Below are 16,025 nucleotides of genomic sequence, written 5' to 3' on the forward strand. Positions count from 1 at the left end.
GGCGCCTGTGTCGACGAGGAAACGCTCTCTAGTGTTGCGATCGAAGACACACAGGCGGTTGCTTCCGCTGGCAACACCGACCTCCGCCACGGTCGGTGTCGGCTCTAGTTTTCCGACATTTTCTTCCTCTTGCAGCACGGGGATTCGCAGCGCTTTGCCCTGTCGCCGAACCGCCAGTGGTATTTGCATTCCCACGTATCAGTTCCCGGTCGTGGGGCTTGCCGTTGCCGTGACCATGACCTGGATCGGGACCTGGGACGTCCTCGGTAGGGTCTGCGCTCCTGTTGCCGGCCTCGCAATTCCGCTACTTCCAGCGACAGTTTTTCTAACTGCTTGCTAAGTACGCATAGTGCGCTGTGACGTCGGCTGTATTTGGCGTGTAAGTGTGACTACTCTGTACTGCGGCTATCGTTGTGGGCTCTGAGTACTCCAGCATCTTGTCCGCCATCGCAGCTAGGGTGTCCAGTGACGACTCGGAGTTCACGGACAGCACGACACGTAGCTGAGCCGGTAGGTGGTCCAACCATTCGATGCGCAAGCCTTCTTCAGTTATAAGGCCGTTGCTGAGCTCACGCATTTTCCGCAGATGCTGAGAAGGTTTCTGATCTCCCAGCTCTAGTCCTCGTATGAGCTGCTGGAAGTTCTTCACCTCGGATTTCTCATACACGGTGAGCAATCTTTGCTTAATCGTCGCGTATTTTCCTGTCTCGGGCGGTCGGTACAAAATATCCGTGACATGTTGAAGGTCCACTGGCTGCAGTTGTTGCAGCACGTAGCGGAACTTCTGGTCATCTGAAGTTTTCAGTGGGTCGACGACAGCTTCAAACTGCAGGAACCAGGCGCGAGGAATTTCACGCCAGAACGGGAGTAGTCGCGACTGCACGGAGATTGCAGCTAGCTCCGCTTGCTGATTGCTCGTCGACGCAGGTGAAGGTGCCAGTACCGGTGTGGCATCTTTGATCAGGTCTTCAGATTTTTCCATCTTCAGGTGTTCTTAAAGTCGGAGGGTCACCACTGTGGCAGCTCGGGTACTAGCAGGGAGATGAGTTAAAGACGAATTACAAGTTCACAATACTCATTTATTCATTGAATCAGTCGTTCTTATATAGCTAGGATTTAGGACACTCTTAACTACTGCGCATGCGCGGCCCCAGCGCTGTACGGTGGTGTAGGCCTGCGCTGGTCGCGGCTGATATATAAACAGCTGGCGCGGGCGCGCAGTCAGTGGAGCGCCCGTCGTCGTGGGAAGCGGACGTCGAGCAGAGCAGCGGGCATCGGGTCGTCGGCGGCACCGCGAGGAGAGCGCGCAGGGCGCGCTTGGCCGATGAGTCATCACGCCGCGCTGTGGTATGCGAAGAATGCGGCTCTGGAATGCCGCCGCGCGTATGATTCACGTCGCATCGTCTGCGTATGCTACGCATAACACAATAAAAGTACCTATGCACGAATCGAGTGACTGTTCGGTTGATGATAATGAAACATGTAAAATAACCGGGCGCTGGTTCTCTCGTAGGACAGCCAATAAGCGGAATCGGCTTATGTGCTATATCTTAAGAGCATTAGGATAGGACCGAGTACCTTCTCGTGTAAACAAACACCTTTTAAAATTTAAGTTGTATAAATAATTGTTTTAATAAATTAAAATTGATTTACGTATCTGATGATAAATATGCTATTGACATTCCTTTACTTACCGGTGACTTGCAGACCGCCTGTTTATAAATCCACAAGGGTCAAATCGTCAAGTCCAGTGGGTGTACCAGCAATGTTCCAACAGCATGGAGGTCTGCTCACGGCGCAACCGACTACGGCCCCTCGGGGACACTAGACGAACTTGTAAAAAACTCACTCAGCAATGTGTTTAGTAAATATTCGTAAAAATAAGTTTATTCCCTAGCGCCAGCGCTTTCGGGTTTTTTGATGCGTTATTTTTTTATCACGTGCAGTTTGCCTGCAGTTGTTAAGAAATTATTGGTTAGTTCGTGTTGATTACTATAATAGTCATTATTGCAGTAAGTAGTATACACAATATATAATATTCTAGTCTATGCACAATATCATGATGGCAGCGCTGTTCTCAAGTCATTTTGTGCAGCTGTCGTATACGAATATACGAGTAACAGTGCCGCTGTAGTCTGTGAATAAGAAATGATACAAAAACGGCGGCGACCAGTTCCATGCTTAATATCATCGCCTTAACGCTCGCTACAGTAGAGTTAGGCCCTGTTTCACAATGTCTGGTTAGTGGCTACCTGTGAGATAAAATACAGGCTGTCACTGTCAAAAAAATTATAACAGAGAGTGACAGCATGTATTTTATCTCACAGGTAGCCACTAACTAGACATTGTGAAACAGGGCCTTAGTGTAAGTAAGCGTCCACCTTTCGGAATCGCACGCCACAGTATTCTTTGTACTTATTGAAATTCACGCGTCCACTTCTTTGGCATTGCCCACACTGACTCTACTTCAGATAGAGCTCTAATAACAAGAAGTGATTTGTCTGTGAATAATGAACCTTATTTTCATATTGTTTCTTTATACTCGAGTTATAGCAGAATTCTAGTTAAGTACCTTAACCTAATTGTTAAAAAGTCAGTGCAGAGTATCGTAAGAGGTAAGTTTTGCTATCGCCATCGTCAGAGTAGCTACAGATAAACATTATGTTCAGTTTTTTTTGTCAGACATTCGTTTACTTTCGATTTTACAGCCCAGCTATGCTATGACGAAGGAGAACTTAACAGTAAGTATTAAGGTGATGTATTAAAACATTAAACCATAGTTAATTACGAAATTGCATTTATTTCTTGTTCTATATATATAAAAAAATCTTTTCATATGTAATCTATGATCTATAGAATAGAAATTATTATAATACTTAGATATTAATTAAAAAAACTAGACATAACAAACGTAAAATACAAAATATTGGACGTTACCATTCTTACTTCTCCTCATAATTTTTAATATAAAAATTACTTGGACTCTTTCAAGCTACATTTCCGAGCACTACTGTCGCCAACACACCTTTACTGTACCTATATAAAAATATATAAAATCTTATACAGCTAACTCCTTACACATATCAGTTCAGTAAAAAAAATACAACTACGCAGCAGCTTCTACTATTTACCTTTAAAAAGAAACTGAAAGAAACACTGCAATATTAAACATATACAATTATTTTACGTATTTCCAATATTTTGTGTGTTTCTTAAACATTTATGACTTATACAAGATGAACGTAAGTAGTATAGTTTCATAAAATGTTAAGTTTACTGGCAATTTGAGTTGTCAATTAGATCACATCACAAAATCTCATAGAATAGGTATAACTGCACTCGAAAACTACTACAAATTACTTACACTGTGGCACATTGTTGCGAAATTTACTTAAACTTAGCCTACGAATGAGCTTCAAAACTAACTACATTATATTATAAAAATACAAACAAATGAAGTACTTGTGCCCCTTTAAAAAATTACGTTTTATGAAAATATTATTTATTTATGTCTTCAATGTATAAAAACCATTACATATGTACCTATATTAATAATTATGTAAGTAGGGTACTTAATAAAATAATATATAAATGTTTACACAATGTACTTAAATCTACTTATCCTAATACGTACAAAATGAGAATATTTTTCATACAATAATGTAAGTATTGCATTTCTCAGACGTAGCTTGGCTTCGTTGAGAGTATCTATTATTATTATTAAATATATTACATAATTAGGTATATACTTTCGGCAGTGACTGACTGGTTCTTCTTTTCTGTATACTTGTCAAGATAATACAACTTATGCGTTCAAAAATACCAAAAAAGCGATAAAAAGACTATAATAAAATGTATCTTACTAATAGTGAAAGTTTATACTTTACACAAAATATTGCACCAATAACTTAGTATCTCTGACCAATACATTATTTTGTTTAACATTGCGTGAAAATTTCAATACTAACTTAATTATGAATTAAATGAACAGTAATGATGTCACATTACAACAAGTTTTTTGCCTTTGTAAGAGACCAATTAACTGATAAACTGAATAATTAATGGATCATTTGACAAACATTTCCACATAATTATAGTACAGCAGAATAAATCGTGTGTTGTTATTTGTAATTATTTATTTATCAGACTTTGCATTGTGCAATATTGTGTCTTAATTTAATATGTCTGAGAGTTTAACTCCTAGAAAACTATAAAATTATCAAAAAGGCTAAAGAGACATTAACTAGAAAACGTCATAGATAAAATGGCAATGTTTTAAAAATTCCACACAAAATAGGACTAAACTACATTACTACGTATCTATTATTACTACTATTAATTTATTTGTTTATAAAATAAATTAAGAATTGCGTCTTTTGTTTCTGGTTACTTCAAATCTCTATGGAATAAATCGGAATGGCAGCATAATTTCCGCTTTTGAATAAATACATAGCAAGAGACGGATGTAAGAATAAAATGTGGTATTAGAGAAAACAAAAAATAAAACATGCATACAGACAAATTGAAAAATTACTCCTTTTTTTCAGGTCGGTTACAATAGTTAAAAATACTTTAGAACTGTAATGCTTAATGGAAGACATTGCTCTCGAATGATGGTCTGTAGTAAAAGTTCTGAACTAAATCGATTTGATTCCGCCGCGCCGTATTGTCTGATATAAATACTGTCTTTATAAGCACGCTTGAAAACTGTTTGCAATAAGTATTTGCAAGATAGCATGCCATACCTAGCAACTGTCTCTCAAAAGCCGTTTCTTATGTATTTTTACTTAAAATAGTGTTAGTTAAAATAGTATTACGAATATATAATTTAAATTGATCCCTTGGCCTTACTTTATATAAGACACACAAGTTAAAGACAAATACATATTACAATATAAAAAGCATGGTATGGCAGTGTAAGTTTATAATATTTTATATCACGGAAGTTTTCTAAGTAGCTATGTATCTACGTAATGTCGGTTCTTATGTGCCATTTACAAGATGTATAAAAATAAATGCATTTGCATATTAGTCTACGTTGGCACATCTGGATAACATGACTCGAAAATGAATCTTATGTTTCTAAACTTTTATTTACATTTAAAATACAAAAATACCACCGAAGAAACATAAGATCCAGATTCGATGATTAGGTCTTCAATATTGATGCTGTGTGTTTATGTTTGTTTGTTTGATGCTGTTAATATGATAATGAAAATGACTTTAATCTAAAGCAGTCTTTCACATGTTGCTTTCAAGGCAATATTGAACATTATCTCCTAACGAGTACGCGGGAACACGAAATAGGAATATACAAGTTATCGTAGTGGCAAAAACGTACCTTTACGAAGCCCCTACCATGACATGTAAGCTGCTGTCTTCACCGACCCATGTGGTCTTTTATCTCATGGTAGGGCATCAGGCACTGGAGTATCGACATTTCAATATTACCACAACGATATTATAACATTTAGCATAGCAACTTTTTATACAAGTATCTAAATTCTCGCATAAACATCGTTGTGGCAGTTTAATGGCACTTCCATGGTTCCACCGTCATGGGTACATACTCTATGGTCGCTTGTCTATGGCCGGGGTCAATGGTCGCCTCGCAGCAGCTCCATGAGTAGGTTGAAGCTGGGCCCGTCGCCCTCTTTGCTCTTGTTGGCTGGGTTCAGCATTTCCTTGCCGACTTGCATGAAGAACTGTGGGCAAAATACATGAGTTAACTAAGTGAATGTAATCTGGACCGGTAGCCGCTAGTGGTTGGATTTGAATGAGTAACAGCATAGAATAACGAGACTAGCACTTGTTATTCTATGGTAACACTTAGTACAGAGTTTTATGTAGTGGATGATTACTGGTTGATAGTAGGATACTGCAAACTATTAGGTACTTGCGGCATTCAATGCTCTATTCACTAACTTTGCGGCTCCGCTTGCCTCGGCCGCCGCCGCGCAGTGGTGTATGTTTTTCACTCAAAATTACTTTTAATTCCCTAGTCTCTCGGTTTTACTTTACCATAAATAGTGCGTGTGTGATCTGTATTTCCATTTGGCGCTACAATCACAACCACAATCAAACCGCTGGCGGACTAACGAGCTGTGTATTCGACCGTCACTTAGTACTCATTTACGTCTATATATTCGCATAGATACCTGGCAAGTCCGCTGCAGCTCGGGAATCCGCAGCAGCAGTTCCCCGAACTTGGCGGGCGTGGCGGGCGAGTGGGTCACCCTGTATACAAGCGTAGTGTGTACCTGGCAAGTGCGCCACCCTGTATACAAGTGCAGTATGTACCTGGCAAGTCCGCTGCAGCTCGGGAATCCGTAGCAGGAGTTCCCCGAACTTGGCGGGCGTGGCGGGCGAGTGCGCTGCGGTGTACGCCTGCAGCGCCGCCAGCGCCTTCTCTTGGGAGGCTCGCACTTTCTCCGCCTCGCGCAGGTCTGATGCGTCTGGGTGAGTGAAGTGAAGTTAGTGAGTGAATAAAGTACTGTATAGTGCCACAAACTTATCTGTTCCGGTGAGAGCGAGCTAAATTGGTCCATACTTACCTCATTACTTACTTATGAATTTCATATTGACATAGATTATATGGACCAATTTAGTTCGCTCTCACCGGAACAGATAAGTTTGTGGCACTATAGTTAGATAAATTTTGGTAGTAGCTTAATGCCATGTGTGACTAACGCAGCAAATTCTGCCAGTGTCAACGAGGTTCAAAGAAATAATGTCATAGAAATACTTCATGTTTACTTTAGGTTTCTAAAAGAATCGCTAGCTAATTTGGAAGTACCGACAGATTTATAAGGGTACAAATGGACAAATATGATAGCGAATAAATCACGTGAAAATGATGTAAAACTATTTTTATAGTTTCAAATTACCTGATGTAAGTAGAACAATAACTTTGAGCGCCACATATTCGTATCGGTCTACCCTCAGTCTTCTAAGGTGGTCGGTGAAGCTCAGCATACGTTCTATACACGGCGTTAGCCCCAATCTGAAACAAAAATGGAAATGAAAATTCTGTCATTTATTTTAAGTAGCGAGACTACAAGTGTAATAAGTGTCCGAATGAATTTGGAACTTGGCAGTTTATTTCAGCGTGCACCGATATATAGGACCGGTGAACTGCCTCATCAGCTTGGAATATTTATAGCTACAAGATCTCATGGTGCAAAATTTAAGAGCCTTAACTGATAACTACACCAAAAGTGTATATGCACTCAGTTCGTGGCTCAGCTGCTGTTATTTATGTAAAATCATAGGTTTAGTAAGCGTGCCCACACTACATTTACCTTCAGAGCACTTGAAGACATCCCCCGCTACGTTTATCAGTTCATGGTCTCGGAAACTCAGTGCCCCAACGCAACGCGTGCCATTTTGCAGAATACAACAACGTTGTCTACGAGTGTAATATATGTCTAAATGTATTATCCGCATGCACTCACTTGGCGGCCTGCTGCAGCGTGAGGCCGCGGCCGGCGCCGACGCGCACCTCGCCCGGCGTGCTCACGCCGCGGTAGCAGCACGACAGCACCAGCAGCTCGCACCAGCTGTTGATGAGTAGCAGATCTGGTCGCTACCCACTATCTATGTAAGATACTCGGTCCAGAGGGCGTCCCACGCTACGTTTACCTATAAGATCGTCGGTTTGAAGGGCGTCCCACACTACGTTTACTTATAAGATCGTCGTTTCAGAGGGCTGGAGGGCGTCTCACGCTACGTTTACCTATATGATTGCCATGCTGGAGGGCGTCCCACACTACGTTTACTTATAAGATCGTCGTTTCAGAGGGCTGGAGGGCGACCCACATTACGCTTATCTTTCTGTGGTCTAGGTCTCGCGTAGCGATTCTTACGCACTTATGACAGGTATTATACAGTCCCGTAGCTTGCTACATTATACAGCTTTGCCTACGAGTGTGATAAATGCAATCATAAATTATCCTCATGCACTCACTTGGCGGCCTGCTGCAGCGTGAGGCCGCGGCCGGCGCCGACGCGCACCTCGCCCGGCGTGCTCACGCCGCGGTAGCAGCACGACAGCACCAGCAGCTCGCACCAGCTGTTGATGAGTAGGCAGATCTGGTCGTCGATCTGTTGAGGGGTAGTTGAGGTTAGAACAATCACTTTTTAATATAAAGACTAGGGTTGCATGAAAGAAGCTTTTGCAAGGGACTTATTATCCTGTATATGTAACTATATTTACGTCCGGCGCAACTTCGATAAGAGATCTGACTGGCTATATAGACTATTATTATACTACTCATCACGCTAAGAAGAACATAACTAAAAACTACGTATGCCTTGTACTCTCTTGCGTGGTAGGCAGAAGTGCATTACTGACAGTGTTTAAAGATCCAAACCCCATATAAGAATAGGTTCTATTTCAGTATTACCAATACATGTTTTTTTTTCAATTACCGACATGCAGAACGTATAAAACAAAACAAAAACTCACCGAAATATTCTTAAACAGCGGCAAACTTTTACACCACTTCACAATCTTGTACAGCCTATGATCTGCAATATTACACAGATCGGCCAGGAAGTCTGGACTGGAGTTCTGAGCCGTGATCCCGCTGGCAGCGAGGAGCGGGTTGGCGGAGGGAGACCCGGTCGATGGTCGCCGGACTTCAGACTCGTTGTACTGCCATAGGTGTTCCACGTCCATTATTTCCTGGTGGGTTGAAATTATTAGTTACGTGGTATTACAAAAAAACATAATGTATTTTTGCAAAACGGTTAGTATATTTTAGTTTTGATAGCTCTAATTAGGTATCATCTCAAGTAGCAGAGTATTTTTTATTTTCTATACGGTGCGTCCATTGTAGTATAGCGCTGATGCAAGAAATAACTCATAGACGATCCTGGTAATTATGTTATTTTTAGGTTATTTTTGGGTGCATATTTACCTGCAATAATGGCGGTATTTCTGGCGTGTTTCGACTGTTGCTCGATTCCCCTCTACTGTTGTATGACCCTGGGCCATTCACCTGTAGATAGAAAAACAATCGTGAATAAATGATAGAATAATATTTTTTCTTCTAATATAAAGTAATTTTCCACAGCGAGCACGAACACTGGTAGTGTGCTACTGTACCACGCTGTGCCTGCTACAGCCACACGGCACAGTGCAGGTACTTACAGAAGTGAGGCTGGAGGCGTGGCGCAGCGTGGGCGGCGCGTGCGCGGACAGCAGCGAGCCGGTGGACGCGGCGCCGGACAGCGAGTACGAACACTGGTAGTGTGCTACTGTACCACGCTGTGCCTGCTATAGCCACACGGCACAGTGCAGGTACTTACAGAAGTGAGGCTGGAGGCGTGGCGCAGCGTGGGCGGCGCGTGCGCGGACAGCAGCGAGCCGGTGGACGCGGCGCCGGACAGCGAGTACGAACACTGGTAGGTGGAGCGGCCCCCTCGGGTACGGTCTTCTCTTATTGCTGGTGGGAAAGAGAGAGAAAGAACGATTAATCATTTTATCAACCATCATGCTACTTTTTAGACTAAGAATAAATTAAACACATCTAAACCCAGTCAACCTCCTTCGGAGCTACCAGAGCCACAGACACTAACGGCAACAATCTGAAATCCTGACAGAGCTATCCACTTTCATCAATACTATCTGACCGGCAGATTGCTTATTTGACCGGCTTCGCCTGTGTTAAACCGTATTTACCGGCACTCTAATAGGACAAAGCCTTTCCAAACCAGATCCACAGATAAACTAACATTAAACTCGCTCCAGGGTAAAGAGCCCACTCTAAAATGTCTTATATAGCTGATCCAAATGTCACATTAAAGTTGGCCAAAACAAATGGCAAGATGGCTTACCTTCAAGCTTCATCCCGCAGCCCAAACATTTATCAAACCGGCAGGCCGGACACTTCTTCCTCGTGGCCACAGTGACAGGACAACTGCCGCCGCGCAGACACATGTAGTTCTTCCTGTTCTGTACTGTTCTCTTGAAGAACCCCTTGCAGGATTCACACGAGAATATGCCGTAGTGGAAGCCGCTGATCTTGTCGCCGCAGATTGGGCAGGGGCTGCGGACGGGAGATATTTCATGTAGTTCAAAAGTAAGAGGAAGAATATACCTATATGGATACCAGATAAGATAACGCTGTAAATTGCAACTCGAAAGGGTTAGCTCTTTTGTTGAAGAAGGCATCCATGAAGCCTAAAATGCTAAGTTTATTCGGCGGTGCATACCGTTCTAGCGATATCGCACGAAAAATACGATTTTTTATTTCACGGGATTCAATTAAATGCAAATAAGATATTAAATGCAAGTGAAACACCACGTAAAATACACCAATAACTAGGTACTATAATGCTTAGCCAAGTTATATAACTTAACACATTAATGTAAATGTATAAAACTAACTCGGCTGCTCATCCTCACCTATTAATAAGCTGTTGCCTGCTGATGCCCTGGTGGTGGTGAAGTCTGTCGTCCGCCGTGTCCGTGTCTTCGTCGTGGGTGGGGGCCGCCTCTCGGTACAATAAGCTGGGGTGATGTCGACCCTGGAAGAGGAAATGGTTTGTTGATGAGAAAATGTTTGTTGTCGCTCGGTGCACACAATTTTTACTGCGAGCATAATTATATCATGTGATCAGGTGGACACGCGCCATCGAATCGTAGAATGCTCAGTCTAAGCGTCGATGCCACATGGTCATAAGGAAGTACCTCAAATTATGACTGATTAGCCCTTCGTATAATCATCTAGAACATTGCAATAAGTACGAAGCGAGCTATCTGGTAAATATAGCAGCTTTTAAGCTATCTGCGTTTCATTGACGCGACGCTGCTAGACAAGGACGGCTATAGTTACCTGCACGGGCGAGTGAGTGGGAGAGAACTCGGAGCTGTATGAGTAGCAGGACGAGTGCGACGCGTCGCTGTTATTGCGAGACAAGGACGGCGTGTAGTGTCTCGAGGCTCGCGGAGAGGCTGAAGGGCTGCTGTAGACGCTGGTGAGAAAGAGAAAGAATGTGGTAAGTGGTGGTTGAGGAAAAGGTAAATCAATTATTTTGGCATGATTCAAATATCTCGTATCTACTTCTTATCATGACGATGACAAACGCAAAAGCATCAGCTAAAGTTTGCCACCGTTTTCAAAAGATTGTCAGACTAGTGGTCTCCTATACGTCTAGTTATTAGGTATCCATAAATAGGGTAATAAAAAGTTCATTTTAGGTATATTTACGAAGGCAGGTTCAGCTGCAAATCTGATCGATATCTCCAAAAAATAACTGCTGCCACACTTTCACATATAAAGGCGGCGGTTCGCGCTTGAGATCGAGACAGGAGACCGACTGCGACACATAAACGCGACGCTTCCTATATTTTATGTGTAGCGGTCACGGTCTCCTGTTTCGGTCTCAGGCGCGAACCACCGTCTTAAGACAGACGCATTTCACACCCCAGTCTCCACTCACCTGTGTGCATACATGGAGTGCACGGCGGAGTCGGCTTGTCCATGGCAGGGAGGGTCAGCATGTATATATTTATATTAATATATTTACCTGTGTGCATACATGGAGTGCACGGCGGAGTCGGTGCTGGCGCTGGACAGCACGCGCGGCAGGCGGCCCAGCAGCGGCGACCCGTGCAGCGCGGCCAGCTTGTCCATGGGCAGGGAGGGCTCGGATTTCAGTTCTGGAATAATGAGGAATGTTTTTAGGAATGGACACTTGTGTCGCTGGGTCTTAAGTTGTAGGTTTACGAACTTTGATATAGCACCCTGTCAGAGGTCCACATACTCATCTTCTAGATCTATAGGTATATTTCTTTGAAAAGTATCACATTGCAGGGGACAGTGCGGTGCGGCACGTCAACTAAAGTTAAAGTAAAGAAAAAAACGAGACTCGCAAAATCCCGCCATTTTACAATTTTTTGTGCAAAACTGTAAAACAAAACATAATCTGTGAAACAAAATAATATTGCCAGCAATTAAAAATTTTAAATAGATTAGTCGTCAGCTTGCCAGCAATTAAAAATATTAAATCGATTACTTATTTTGTTTCTTGATTAATTTGTTCTACAATTTTCACCTAAACCATAGACCTACTACACAACCTAAACTGTTACCATAGACAATGCACTAGGTATTTTTATAACCCCTCACCTGAAAGCTGAGTCTGCAAATACTGGTGAGTGTTCTCCTTCTTTATCGTCAAGTTTTGCACTTCGCCGACACTGGAGGGGATGATGACGGGGATCTTCTGGTCCTGGCTGAGGTTCAGAGACTTGACGCTGTTCGGCGAGGCTGGCCGTCGCGGGAGAGAGAGGGACGCACTCTCTGTTAGCACCGATATCTGGGAATTAGAGACAGATAACATTAATTCAATCGGCCGAATTCTCGGTTTTTTTTATAAAGATGAGCTAAAGTCTGTTTTTTATGTCAGATTCTGAACGGCTCATCAACAGTTCATTGTCCCGCGATTAAATGACAATCGACTCTTGATGAACTGATCAGAATCTGTCATTTCAGTAAGTTATCTGAGATTAAAAAGCAGACTTTAGGTCGTCCTTATTAACAGAAATATGCTTATAGGAATTTTATCAGTGAACTTTCCGAAGGCAGGTCAGTACCCAACATTCTGCACCTATTTCTATATTTATTTAGTTGAGGTTCCTGCTCGATGTGAGCGTGACCACCGACGTGTGCGGCGTGGGACGCCCTGCTCTACGTAACTCACCCGGTTCATGCTGAGGCTGCGGTGGTGCAGCGGCGAGTACTTGAGGTCGAGCGGGCTGCGCGCCGGCTCCGTCTTGATGTGAGCGGAGCGGAGCGTGTCCACCGAGTCACGGGATGACTGCAGGTCTAGTGAGTTGGAGTTCTCGTCTGCGGGTGAAGAGGTAGTAGTTAAATAATAATCCAATAGATGGCATGGTTAATAGCTTGACAGTAAAGGATTTTCTGAAAGCTATAATGGCCAGAGCTACACGAACAAAATACAACGCAAAGCCTTTCGGAGAGCTGCTGCGCCGATTCTTGGTTATTTTTTTGATCATCTACCAAGAAGTACCTGTCCAGAACTCAACACAGCTGCAAATTCTGACTCCTTATTCCAAGCTTCGACTACTAACCATTATGAGCGCTAGTATCGACGACCAAGACTCCTTATTCCGAGCTCCGACTACTAACCATTATGCGCGCCGGTTTCCATGACAAGACTCCTTATTCCAAGCTTCGATTACTAACCATTCTGAAGTATCGATGACCCAGACTCCTTATTCCATGCTTCGACTACTAACCATTATGAAGCTCCGACTACTAACCATTAATCGCGCCGGTATCGATGACCATCTCAGAGTCGCTGAGCTCGCCCTCCCACGACATGGGCCGCTCGCGCTCGTCCTGCTCCGGGCACGCGCCGGACGACGACCGCTTCTTCTTGTAGTTTAAAACATTCGTTTTTTTCCTTAGGTACATAATGTTTGTCATCAACCAAGAAGTAGCCGTCCAGAACTCAATACAGCTGCAAACTCAAACCCCTTATTCCAAGCTTCGACTAACCATTTTGCGCGCTAGTATCGATGACCAAGACTCCTTATTCCAAGCTTCGGTTACTAACCAGTATGAGTGCCGGTATCGATGACGATCTTCGATTACTAACCATGATGAACGCTAGTATCGATGGCCATCTTCGATTACTAACTATTAAGAGCGCTGGTATCGATGGCCATCTTCGATTCCTAACCATTATGAGCGCTGGTATCGATGACCAAGACTCCTTATTCCAAGCTCCGACTACTAACCATTATGAAGCTTCGACTACTAACCATTCATGGTGCCGGTATCGATGACCATCTCCGAGTCGCTGAGCTCGCCCTCCCACGACATGGGCCGCTCGCGCTCGTCCTGCTCCGGGCACGCGCCAGACAGGGACCGCTTCTTCTTGTTGCGCATGTTCACCTGCGGGGGAGAAGGATGGGAGATGGTTAGAGAGTCAGTTGGTTCTATGTGTTGGGGAGTCATGCTTATTGATAATTTCTAAGGAGCGGGCTCGTTACAAAAGTATGTAGGTATTTTCCTTGACCGGCTATGGACGTTTTTCAGGGACATACAATACCCGAAAACATACCTATTATTGAATTCATAGGTGTATTTAATACTTTTCGTAGAGGTTAATAAAGGATAGACTAGTCTAAGGGGATAGATGATTCGCTAAGTTAGATATCACAGAACATGATCAGGATCAGGAATAAAATAATGCTCTACAATACTAGCCGCAGACACTTCATTAAGAAGCTGTGACTTGCAGCCTGGCTATAGTAGCACGGGGCGCATTTAAGACGTAACAAAGTTCTTCGTCGTGCTCGCTCTTGAGGCTGCGCGATGTGAGTGAGCGCGATGCAAAACTTATGTCACGTTTTAAATGCGCCCCGTACTACTAGCCCTGGCAACGCATAGCAAAACCCCTCAATCAACCATAAATACAGTAAACACTCACCTCATACTGATGTTGTGAGAAGTCGATCTTGGAGATCTCCGCGTCGGTGGAGTCGTCGTCCAGCGGGTCGGAGCACACGCTGATGCGCACCCCGCTCGAGCTGTACGAGAACTGGCCTGGAAACAGGAGACGGGGTGGTGAAACGACAATATTAAAACCCATGGTATACCACAAGTATACTGACAAGCAATGAAAAAGTTCCAGTGACAAGTGGCACCAAATTGCTCGTAAACAGAAAAGGCTAGCTTAATGACGCCCTCTGAAATATTAAAGTACATTTAACAGCGCATCATCCGTCGTTCCGTGAAGAAAATTGCGGTCTGAGCTGTCCCTAGCCATAAACCACAAATTCCTGGAAGAGTGGTGTTCTACTCTTACTGCTTCCAACGCAGTACGTAGTAGTAGTAACTAGTTTACGTAGTACTAATATTGTAAAGAAGCCATATCGCATTTTTTACTTAGCCTGCGACATTGACCTTGCTCGAGTCGGTATTTCCGAGTAACTTCCTGTCTAATTGTGGGTGTTTTACGTCTTTAAACATTATTTTATTATTTTAAATACAATTTAAAGCCTCGGTTTTCAGTTTTGAGACATTATAATTATTATTAATGAATTATCCATTGCAATATGAGCATTATCAAAAGGCAATATCAGGAATTTCTAAACCTATCCTGGTTCTGGAAATCTGACTCACGGCCATACCCACATTTCGCGGACTCACTGAGCTTTTTGCAAGATATGACTAAGGGCAAATTAATCTCGACGAGCACATCACTGGGTCAAGAAAATGAGTCACTAAAGTCTGTTTTTTATCTTAAATACTAATTGACACAGATTTTCATCCACAGTCGATTGTGCCACCAATCCAACGATACGGCACTTAATCGCGGGTAAATCGATTGAATCGAATGAATGAATCGTTCAGAATCTGACAAATTAGTATCTCAGATTAAAAAGCAGACTTTAGTACAGTCTGGAGCAAAGAAACCTGACCCCTATAATAATGGCAATCGTAACTGAGAAGCATCACATATTATTGTGTGATACCTTTCGCTGCAGTAGTTGAAATTAATAGTTAACCCGGTAAAAAAGGGATACTTTCGCATTATCTAATATTATTAAGGAAGTGATTGCTCTGTGACTGTGTTGCTCTGCCCTGTCCATTATAAATTCAAAATAAATCATCATCAAGTCAATCATTCTGTCTACGACACGGCCTAGAGAGACATGTTTATTACGACTGGGGCGTAGCTCTGCCTACCTACAGTTTGGGTAGTTCGTGTTTATAGTTTGGTTGTGCATGAATTTGACAGTACGAGCCCTTTTATATCTTAGTTTCGTCATGACAATATTATAAGAGAAAAAGATTTTAATAAAAAACATCTCTAAGACACTGATAAATATCTTATTAATAAATAATATTAAAACAATATTTTAATGAAAACCACCTTCATGGAATGGTTGAACATAAGTTATGCCATTAAAAATTGATATTATATTAATAAAATAACGAATAAATATCAATAATCGAGAAATTATAGATTATGAAAGGTGT

General features: G+C 42.6%; 1 protein-coding gene across 1 annotated transcript in view; it reads right to left on the reverse strand.

Annotated features, from left to right (window-relative positions):
• Window positions 1–2,780: 2,780 nt before the first annotated feature.
• The window catches only part of LOC105386566 (nuclear hormone receptor FTZ-F1 beta), a 32,263-nt gene continuing 19,018 nt past the window's right edge, over window positions 2,781–16,025 (reverse strand). Inside the window, exons 3-17 of the mRNA XM_048625798.1 lie at window positions 14,470–14,585; window positions 13,799–13,931; window positions 12,712–12,857; window positions 12,138–12,327; window positions 11,536–11,668; window positions 10,842–10,980; window positions 10,412–10,533; window positions 9,841–10,052; window positions 9,313–9,449; window positions 8,922–9,002; window positions 8,468–8,686; window positions 7,967–8,103; window positions 6,888–7,003; window positions 6,301–6,455; window positions 2,781–5,705 (exon numbers count right to left, since the gene is read on the reverse strand). Coding sequence (XP_048481755.1) covers window positions 5,598–5,705; window positions 6,301–6,455; window positions 6,888–7,003; window positions 7,967–8,103; window positions 8,468–8,686; window positions 8,922–9,002; window positions 9,313–9,449; window positions 9,841–10,052; window positions 10,412–10,533; window positions 10,842–10,980; window positions 11,536–11,668; window positions 12,138–12,327; window positions 12,712–12,857; window positions 13,799–13,931; window positions 14,470–14,585 — 2,144 coding nt within the window. The 3' untranslated portion in view covers window positions 2,781–5,597. The remainder of the gene's footprint in view (window positions 5,706–6,300; window positions 6,456–6,887; window positions 7,004–7,966; window positions 8,104–8,467; window positions 8,687–8,921; window positions 9,003–9,312; window positions 9,450–9,840; window positions 10,053–10,411; window positions 10,534–10,841; window positions 10,981–11,535; window positions 11,669–12,137; window positions 12,328–12,711; window positions 12,858–13,798; window positions 13,932–14,469; window positions 14,586–16,025) is intronic.

This window comes from Plutella xylostella, chromosome 15 (assembly GCF_932276165.1).
Source record: "Plutella xylostella chromosome 15, ilPluXylo3.1, whole genome shotgun sequence".
Classification (NCBI taxonomy): Eukaryota; Metazoa; Arthropoda; class Insecta; order Lepidoptera; family Plutellidae; genus Plutella; species Plutella xylostella.